General features: G+C 19.4%; 1 protein-coding gene across 1 annotated transcript; it reads right to left on the bottom strand.

Moving 5' to 3' along the window:
• Positions 1 to 9075: 9075 nt before the first annotated feature.
• Positions 9076 to 10221, bottom strand: LOC128957057 (PRA1 family protein 2-like). The gene is made up of 2 exons (XM_054302774.1): positions 10070 to 10221; positions 9076 to 9524 (listed from the first exon to the last, which is right to left on the bottom strand). Exons 1-2 carry the CDS (start codon positions 10204 to 10206, stop codon positions 9086 to 9088), a joined length of 576 nt encoding a protein of 191 aa, XP_054158749.1. The 5' UTR covers positions 10207 to 10221; the 3' UTR covers positions 9076 to 9085.
• Positions 10222 to 11891: the final 1670 nt, after the last annotated feature.

Genomic DNA, 11891 nt, shown 5'->3' with positions numbered 1-11891 from the left:
ATTTTAGATAATTTTATTAWTTAAAGTAAAGTAACATTTGMTTATAGTTGTATTAATTWTTTTAKTTTTAGGTTTGAATATTTAAATGTGTTTTTCATTTTAATGCATTTTAGATAATTTTATTATTTAAATAAAAATAACATTTGATTATAGGTGTATTAATTTTTTTACTTTTAGGTTTGAATATTTAAAGACGTCTTTCATTTTAATGCATTTTAGATAATTTTATTATTTAAATAAAAATAACATTTGATTATAGGTTTATTAATTTTTTTACTTTTAGGTTTGAATATTTAAAGGCGTCTTTCATTTTAATGCATTTTAGATAATTTTATTATTTAAATAAAAATAACATTTGATTATAGGTGTATTAATTTTTTTACTTTTAGGTTTGAATATTTAAATGTGTTTTTCATTTTAATGCATTTTAGATAATTTTATTATTTAAATAAAAATAACATTTGATTATAGGTGTATTAATTTTTTTACTTTTAGGTTTGAATATTTAAAGGCGTCTTTCATTTTAATGCATTTTAGATAATTTTATTATTTAAATAAAAATAACATTTGATTATAGGTGTATTAATTTTTTTACTTTTAGGTTTGAATATTTAAAGATTTTAATGCGTTTTTCATTTTAATGCATTTTAGATAATTTTATTATTTAAATAAAAATAACATTTGATTATAGGTGTATTAATTTTTTTACTTTTAGGTTTGAATATTTAAAGGCGTCTTTCATTTTAATGCATTTTAGATAATTTTATTATTTAAATAAAAATAACATTTGATTATAGGTGTATTAATTTTTTTACTTTTAGACTTGAATATTTAAATGTGTTTTTCATTTTAATGCATTTTAGATAATTTTATTATTTAAATAAAAATAACATTTGATTATAGGTGTATTAATTTTTTTACTTTTAGGTTTGAATATTTAAAGGCGTCTTTCATTTTAATGCATTTTAGATAATTTTATTATTTAAATAAAAATAACATTTGATTATAGGTGTATTAATTTTTTTACTTTTAGGTTTGAATATTTAAAGGCGTCTTTCATTTTAATGCATTTTAGATAATTTTATTATTTAAATAAAAATAACATTTGATTATAGGTGTATTAATTTTTTTACTTTTAGGTTTGAATATTTAAAGGAGTCTTTCATTTTAATGCATTTTAGATAATTTTATTATTTAAATAAAAATAACATTTGATTATAGGTGTATTAATTTTTTTACTTTTAGGTTTGAATATTTAAAGGCGTCTTTCATTTTAATGCATTTTAGATAATTTTATTATTTAAATAAAAATAACATTTAATTATAGGTGTATTAATTTTTTTACTTTTAGACTTGAATATTTAAATGTGTTTTTCATTTTAATGCATTTTAGATAATTTTATTATTTAAAGTAAAGTAACATTTGATTATAGGTGAATTAATTTTTTTACTTTTARGTTTGAATATTTAAAGGCGTCTTTCATTTTAATGCATTTTAGATAATTTTATTATTTAAATAAAAATAACATTTGATTATAGGTGTATTAATTTTTTTACTTTTAGGTTTGAATATTTAAAGACGTCTTTYATTTTAATGCATTTTAGATAATTTTATTATTTAAATAAAAATAACATTTGATTATAGGTGTATTAATTTTTTTACTTTTAGACTTGAATATTTAAATGTGTTTTTCATTTTAATGCATTTCATTTTAATTTAAAGCATTTTAGATAATTTTATTATTTAAATAAAAATAACATTTGATTATAGGTGTATTAATTTTTTTACTTTTAGACTTGAATATTTAAATGTGTTTTTCATTTTAATRCATTTTAGATAATTTTATTATTTAAATAAAAATAACATTTGATTATAGGTGTATTAATTTTTTTACTTTTAGACTTGAATATTTAAATGTGTTTTTCATTTTAATGCATTTTAGATAATTTTATTATTTAAAGTAAAGTAACATTTGATTATAGGTTTATTAATTTTTTTACTTTTAGGTTTGAATATTTAAAGGCGTCTTTCATTTTAATGCATTTTAGATAATWTTATTATTTAAATAAAAATAACATTTGATTATAGGTGTATTAATTTTTTTACTTTTAGACTTTGAATATTTAAATGTGTTTTCATTTTAATGCATTTTAGATAATWTTATTATTTAAATAAAAATAACATTTGATTATAGGTGTATTAATTTTTTTACTTTTAGGTTTGAATATTTAAAGGCGTCTTTCATTTTAATGCATTTTAGATAATTTTATTATTTAAATAAAAATAACATTTATTATAGGTTATTTAAATGCATTTTAGATAATTTTATTATTTAAATAAAGTAACATTTGATTATAGGTATTAATTTTTTTACTTTTATTTGAATATAAAGGCGTCTTTCATTTTAATGCATTTTAGATAATTTTATTATTTAAATAAAAATAACATTTGATTATAGGTGTATTAATTTTTTTACTTTTAGGTTTGAATATTTAAAGGCGTTGATTTCATTTTAATGCATTTTAGATAATTTTATTATTTAAATAAAAATAACATTTGATTATAGGTGTATTAATTTTTTTACTTTTAGATTTGAATATTTAAATTTAAATAAAAATAACATTCATTTTAATGCATTTTAGATAATTTTTTAGATATTATTTAAATAAAAATAACATTTGATTATAGGTTATTAATTTTTTTACTTTTAGGTTTGAATATTTAAAGATCTTTCATTTTAATGCATTTTAGATAATTTTATTATTTAAATAAAAATAACATTTGATTATAGGTGTATTAATTTTTTTACTTTTAGGTTTGAATATTTAAAGGCGTCTTTCATTTTAATGCATTTTAGATAATTTTATTATTTAAATAAAAATAACATTTGATTATAGGTGTATTAATTTTTTTACTTTTAGGTTTGAATATTTAAAGACGTCTTTCATTTGGTTTTAACTAATTTTATTTTAAATGCATTTTAATAATTTTATTAGACTTTAAATAAAAATAACATTTGATTATATTATAGGTGTATTAATTTTTTTACTTTTAGACTTTGAATATTTAAAGGCGTCTTTCATTTTAATGCATTTTAGATAATTTTATTATTTAAATAAAAATAACATTTGATTATAGGTGTATTAATTTTTTTACTTTTAGATTTAATATGCGTAATATTTAAAGGCGTCAATGTAATATTTGGTTGTTAACTCATTTTAATGCATTTTAGATAATTTTATTATTTAAATATTTTCAATAACATTTGATTATAGGTCTAATAATATTATTTAAATTTTAATAAAAATCATTTATTTTAACTCATAACTTTGCTAAATATGCTTGATTGATCTAACATTCATTTTCAATAGACTAAATTAAGTATTCTAATATGCGTATTATCAAATGCATTTTACATAGAAAATCAATGTAATATTTGGTTGTTAACTCATCAACTTTGCTAAATATGCTTGATTGATCTAACATTCATTTTCAATAGACTAAATTAAGTATTCTAATATGCGTATTATCAAATGCATTTTACATAGAAAATCAATGTAATATTTGGTTGTTAACTCATCAACTTTGCTAAATATGCTTGATTGATCTAACATTCATTTTCAATAGACTAAATTAAGTATTCTAATATGCGTATTATCAAATGCATTTTACATAGAAAATCAATGTAATATTTGGTTGTTAACTCATCAACTTTGCTAAATATGCTTGATTGATCTAACATTCATTTTCAATAGACTAAATTAAGTATTCTAATGTGCGTATTATCAAATGCATTTTACATATAAAATCAATGTAATATTTGGTTGTTAACTCATCAACTTTGCTAAATATGCTTGATTGATCTAACATTCATTTTCAATAGACTAAATTAAGTATTCTAATGTGCGTATTATCAAATGCATTTTACATAGAAAATCAATGTAATATTTGGTTGTTAACTCATCAACTTTGCTAAATATGCTTGATTGATCTAACATTCATTTTCAATAGACTAAATTAAGTATTCTAATATGCGTATTATCAAATGCATTTTACATAGAAAATCAATGTAATATTTGGTTGTTAACTCATCAACTTTGCTAAATATGCTTGATTGATCTAACATTCATTTTCAATAGACTAAATTAAGTATTCTAATGTGCGTATTATCAAATGCATTTTACATATAAAATCAATGTAATATTTGGTTGTTAACTCATCAACTTTGCTAAATATGCTTGATTGATCTAACATTCATTTTCAATAGACTAAATTAAGTATTCTAATGTGCGTATTATCAAATGCATTTTACATAGAAAATCAATGTAATATTTGGTTGTTAACTCATCAACTTTGCTAAATATGCTTGATTGATCTAACATTCATTTTCAATAGACTAAATTAAGTATTCTAATATGCGTATTATCAAATGCATTTTACATAGAAAATCAATGTAATATTTGGTTGTTAACTCATCAACTTTGCTAAATATGCTTGATTGATCTAACATTCATTTTCAATAGACTAAATTAAGTATTCTAATGTGCGTATTATCAAATGCATTTTACATAGAAAATCAATGTAATATTTGGTTGTTAACTCATCAACTTTGCTAAATATGCTTGATTGATCTAACATTCATTTTCAATAGACTAAATTAAGTATTCTAATGTGCGTATTATCAAATGCATTTTACATAGAAAATCAATGTAATATTTGGTTGTTAACTCATCAACTTTGCTAAATATGCTTGATTGATCTAACATTCATTTTCAATAGACTAAATTAAGTATTCTAATGTGCGTATTATCAAATGCATTTTACATAGATAGTTTTTTTTCTATAGGTTTTAATAGGATTTTCGTACTATTATTTCAACTACTTTTCACCAGTATTTTCATGTAAAATTATACAATCAAACACTATGTAATTATTATATTTGTTATATGTTAATAACGTATTTTATCCAAATGCATTTTACCATAGGTTAATAATAATTAAATAAACCATTGAATTGATTACATACCAAGTTTTGTAGTCTTATTAATAATTGTTGGTTCACTTGATTGCATAACAACCTCTGGATCTTAATATTTTTCATTTAATTTATTTTAATATTTGAAATATTTGTCTATTTTAATAGATTTTAGATTATTTTATAATTTTACCGTTAAATTTCTTTGAATATAATAATTTATTTATTTTATATATATTTAATACTTTTGTCTATTTTTCAACTGTAATAGATTTTAGAAAGTTTTTTAAGTAAATAACATTTAATTATATTTTTAAAAAAACAATTTATTTAATAGTTTAAACATTTTTCGTCTTTTTCTATTTTTAATAGATTTTAGATAATTTTATTATTTTATCGTAAAATAACTATTGAATTAATATTGTTTTAATATTATTTGTTTTAATAAAATAATTTTGTGTTTTTATAAATACTTGTTTAAATTAAAATTAAATATTAAGCTATATATTGCTATTTTATTAAATAATAATTACTAATAATTTTTTGTACTAAAGTAATTATTTAATTATTTTGTTAATTACATTAATACTATTTTACAAATAATTGTATTTTATATATTTTTTGTGTAATGATTTGCAACTATTTTATTGGAAACTAAATATTTATTTATTTATAGTATTTATTTAGTTAATTAGTAATTTGTTTTTAATACCTTGAAATTAGTTTTGTCTATTAAATAGACATTAAATATATATATATATATTATTTCTAAACATATATAAATAATAGATTAAAAAATAATATATTAAATTTAAATTTAGATTTTATGATTGGGAAAAAACTTTAGACTATTTACAATTAATTATTTGTTTTTTTTGTTGGTTTGTTTTATTTGAAATAAATTTTATAATAAAAAACTAAACTTTAAATAGATTTTTATAAAAATATTTTTTGTTTGTTTATAAGTTTAAGAAACAAACCAACAACAAAAAATGTTTTATCGTATTATATATACTGTATATATGAATTGAAATTTTATTTTTTTTTTCGAACTCAACTAAAATATTTATCTATTTTTTTAAATATACTATATATATATATATATATATACTTAATATAAATATATGTACTGTATATATATATATATATATACTGAATAAATATTAAAGTCAATGACAAAATTATACGATAGTAATGGATAGTAATGATCATGAGATATAGCTATTTTATTTTTATATATTAAACAAAAATATATTTATAATATATTATTAGTATTTATTGTGTACTTTATTATTATTATTAAGTTATTTTTTATACATAATATGATATATTATATATGTTTATACAGTAATCGATGAGTTAGACTACAGTATAAATCCACAAAAAAAAATAAATGTTTTTTAATTTAAATATAAAAGTTTAACAAAAAAAATTGTAATTATTAAGTGATTATTAAGTTTTACATTCAAAACAATTACTAAAAATAAATTTATTTCTCAACATTAGTCTAATATTTAATATATTTTATAATAATAATAATAATACTCATATCTGATTGAAATAATAAAAATCAAAATTTATTTTATATTATAATTTAAATTAATTACAACAACATTAATAATACAAAAAAAATAATTCAACATTTGATTTATAAATAAAATAAATTAATTATAAATTTAATAAATAAAAACGTGATTTAAATTATAATTAAAATCAATGGACAAAATGGTTTCCTATAAACGATACGCTAGTAATCTGGTAATTGCCAACATTGTTACGCCGACGGTATGGATACTATTGGCCATCAGTTTGGCCAAGACTTTGGACACCAACAACACTAACAACAATGAGACAAATAATCAGACATTTCTAGTGGCCTCAATGGTAGCCGTATCGGCGGCCAACATGTTAGCCGCCTATTTCGGTATTATCGGTATTATACGCCGCTATACATGCGAACTGGACACCTACTATGTTTTGGCCCGTATAGCCATCATTAGCGAAACATTTGTCAATCTGATGGTACTGTTTACCGACAATCAGTTCAATGGCCAGCAGCACCCGATCATCAGTACCGTACATACGGGTGTGGCTATTGCATTGATTTTGGCCCAAATATGGCTACTGTATGAGACCCGAAACTATCAGCGATTGGTGGCCACTGTTTTGGACGACGACGGCGACGATGGCGACGACGGCTTTAACGACTTTAGCGTCCGGAGGATGTCATTGCCGCCCAACATATGCGCTGATATTGAAAAACAAAATCCATTGTTTACGCTAACGGATCAACTTCTGGTGAATACCAACCATACCAACAATGACTATCATCAGCGRCTGATGAGCCGATCGCATAAAGACAGTATCGGTTCTCAGTATAACAATCTTAATCATAGCAACAATACTAACGACACGACCACTACCTCCTCCGCCGCCACCATCAGCAACAACGACAACACCTATCCATACAATTATTTCAATAGTAGTAGTAGGGTGGTGGGGGTCAGTCAGTGTTGGGCCGGTCGCCAGTCTATCAGACCCTAACTCAGCCCATACACGATGACAGTGGACTGTCGTTCAGTAATTTTTGGTCCCGAACTACTACTAGTGGTGGTGGTGGGGGTGGGGGTAGTCGTAGTGTCCGAACAATTGGCGATCCATTTCCCAAATCATTTGTGTCCAAACATATATAGAGATTGAGATATATATAAACTTTTAAAAAAATTGTCTACAAATTAAAATATTTCTCATTTTTTTTTGAATTTGATAATCAACTTATAGAATCTCATTAAAAAAATTAAGTAAAAATAATAATTGAAAATAATTTGAAAATGTTTTTAGTTTTTATTAGGTGTATGTGTTTTTTGTTTGTTTAGATAACTTATAACTAACTTATAAATTGTAATTATATTTTTGTATGTATTTATTATTTTTTTATTTTTGATAATTGAAATTTCAATTAGGTTTTACTTATAACACTAATTTTTTGTTTGTATGTTTAATTTGATAACTAATTTGATAATTAACTAAACTGTTTTTATTTATTCAAATAAGTGATTATAAAAAATAATTACTATCTATTTACAAAAACAACAAATAAAATACTAAATTAATAATTAGGTTTTTTTAAAATTAATAAATTGTGTTTATTTTTTTAATTATTATTTGCAAACAAATAATTATAAATACTGGGTATATATATGGTATTACCAATTCAGTAAAAAATATTTTAAATGCTAATTTAGTTGTTATTAATTTTATGGTAAAAAAATTTATTAWTTATTAATTTTTATTTTATTGGTGTGCAATATTGATGTGCCATTGATTGATGAAATGGGATCAACAATCTTAATAATAATTATTATTATTATGATACCAATGGACAGGTAGGCTATAGCCTACAGGTTCAGTATGTTTTGCATTATTTTTGTTAATAACATATATAATTATATTTTAATATAAGTAATAATAATTATTATTATCAATAATTAAATTATATATATATTTCATACAATTATTTTATACTATTTATAATTTTTACAGTAAATTATTTTATTAATTTTAATTTAAATATAATTTGTATGGAAATTACATTATTTACTAATTATTATTAATATATATATAAATTTAATAATAACTAAATATTACTGTACTTTTAAACTACTACAGATATTAGCTTTATTATAATTGCAATATAGTAATTATTATTTGAAAAAAAAAGTTTAGTAGAAAATTGATTAAAAATATGATTAAATTAAGTTATATATTTTAATTGTATATTTTATTTTATTAAATGACTAAAAATTTTAATCACAAAATACAGATAAATATAAACAAAATTTTAGTAATAATAAAAATTGTTGTCTAATTTATCTAACTTTTATAATTTTTTAGTATCAAAAAAAAATTCATAATCTATTTCAATATAACTAATTACTTAATTAATTAATAAATAAAATTAATTACTTAATTAATTAATAAATAAAATTAATTACTTAATTATTTAATAAATAAAATTAATTAAGTTATTTATAATAATACTTTTTTCAATAAAACTTAACTATACTTTAAAAAAAATAAATAAATATTTTTTGTTTCGTTTATTAGTTTTAGTTCAATAGTTTGTCGTCTAATTTGATGTTAATGGCCGTCAATAGCAAACCCATTGGTGTGTCGACCAGTTTTGTGACCAACTTTTCGTTGAACTTGTTCTTCAAGTTTCTCAATCGGGTCGACGCGTGAAGCAATATCAACGCCAACGACACCGCCAGACACGACAATAGCATCAAAATGGATGACATATTGTGTAGTGTTAGATAGCCGACGGCCAGTATGGTTGTTATCGATAGATAGGTTTGATTTTGGTTGGCCATTATCATCGGTGGTGCGGTGGTTGGCGTCCGATTTTGTGGGTTACCACCGGCACCGACACTACCGCCACCGCTGCTGATAGTCATATGTTTTAGATATTTGTTTGTATAGCCAATGGATACGATGGTCACCGAAATGATAACCAATGATAATAGCATTTTCTGTGGATTTGCTAAACTATTAATTAAATTTTTTTAAAAAAAATAAATAATTATAATAATTATAGTTAAAAAATTTTTAGGTAATCAATAAAATTAATAATCTAAATAAAAATCTCTATAAAAATTAATTACTATATATTTAAGTTAATTATTTAAAAAAATATTAAGTATGTTTAGTAAAAAAAWTATTGTATTAATAAATAATCAATATTTTTATTTTGGACGACTAACATATCAAATAATATGTAAATAATAGCTAATTAACAAAAACAAGTTATAAATTATTATTATTAATATGTATTATAAAGTTATTTTAGTTAAATAATTAAACTTAAATACATAATCAAAATCTATTATATACATATAAATAAAATACATTTACAAACTATATCTTATATATACAGTATATATATTAAAACAAAATAAATAATATCGTTATTCAAATAAAGAAAATTAATAAATATTATACTAAATAAACAAATAGCAAAAAAACTATAAATTAAATAATTATTGATTTAATAAATAATTTTTATTTTTAAAAAAATAAATTCAATTCAATACCCAAATAATACAAATATGATGACAACTATAGCAAAATAGTTGGTTTGATAGTAATGCAAGTTTGAGACAATACGGCCACTGAGTCGCGGACTATCAAATCGGGCCTTTGATAGCATAAAGTCGTCCAATGACCGCATCGGCGGTATTGACCAATCGTTTGACATTTTTTTAAAAAAATATTTTAATATTATTTTTAGTTTTAAATTTTTAAATAATTAATTTTATTTTAAACAACTAATAATAAACTAGAACTACAATATTTATTTTACAATAGTATTAATAGTATTAATAATGACAATAAAAACAGATTAAATGTCTATTTTTTATTAAATGTTTTATTTTATACGACATAGCATTTAATAATAATAATTGTAAAAATAAAATAAAATAATAAAAAAATATTAATGTTGCTATACATTATGTTTTTGTAACTATGTCATTACAAATTTTTTTTATATATTATAGATATGCACATATACATTTTTTTAACTGTACTTATTTTTATATATGCTAAATGATATATAACCTTGATAATTACTCTAGCAATATGATACTGTTTTACATTGAAATATTTTTATTTTATTTATTTTTAAAAAAAATTAAAATATATAAATAATAAACATAATTTTTTTTAAATATAAAAATATATACTAAATGTAAATAAGTATATATATATATATATATATATATATATAGAAAATGTGTCATATAATATTTAAAATAAAAATTTACTTAAAAATAAATTTATAATAATTTTTCAATTAATTTATTACATGTATATTTTAAAAAAAATTGAGTATAAATTATATAATATATGTTAAGTTATAATCTAAAACATAGCTAATAATTTGTATAAATTGATAAATTTAAAAAAATAGTTTTATCATATTAGCATAAATACTGTACTGTAGTATTAATATTAATAAATATTTTATAATACAGTAGAAAAATTGAATATTTTTTTTTAAAAAAATAAGTTATTAAAAGTTTAATTAAAAATTTTCGTTTAAAACAGTCAACAAATTATTATTTAATTTTTTAACTCAAATCATTTATTAAATTTTTTATTTAAGTAATAAGTTTGAAACAAAAAAAATGATTTGTTTTAAATTTAAAATTAACTTACTCATTATTGATTCCCCCTCCCCCCCCAATATATAGTTACCCAAACTCACTCAAAATTATTTACCCTGGATTTATTTGATTGATATTATAATTATGAAATTATAGTTATTTAATTTATTTAGCAACAATTAAATATTACTGTATTTTATAATATTTAGTATCACAGGTTTAGTTAAATCTATTATAAAATTATTTTATAAAATTATTAACATCAACAACAACAAAAAATTACAAATCTAATTATATGGATATAAATTATATATAATATAATTGTTAACAAAAAATTTAAAAAAATTATATTATTTATATAATTTAATTTGTTCACTATGTTATTGAATGATATTGAAATTTAAATCAATTACTTATATGATTCACAATTAAATTGGTAGAAAATTATTTTTTTAATTAATACTATATTATTGATTCATTAATTAATTAGTTAGTTTCAATTAATTACTCAATTAATTATAAATGCATCTACTATTTAAAATAGTTATTTTTAAAAAAATGATAATTAAGTTTAAATTTTAATTTTGTTGTTTTGTTGGTTGAAATAATTATTTACATTCAGTATAATTATCTATATATATATATATTTAATTTTTAGTTATTATTATTATTATTATTTTGTGTTATTAGTAACATTTATAATGAAATATACAGATTTTATTAATAATATTTTTTATATTATTTACTG

Source organism: Oppia nitens, unplaced genomic scaffold (genome assembly GCF_028296485.1).
Source record: "Oppia nitens isolate AA-2021 unplaced genomic scaffold, nextdenovo-longstitch-racon4-pilon3 scaffold35_pilon_pilon_pilon, whole genome shotgun sequence".
Lineage (NCBI taxonomy): Eukaryota > Metazoa > Arthropoda > Arachnida > Sarcoptiformes > Oppiidae > Oppia > Oppia nitens.
Note: the sequence above shows the minus strand (reverse complement) of the source record. Positions and strands in the feature narration are given on the sequence as shown.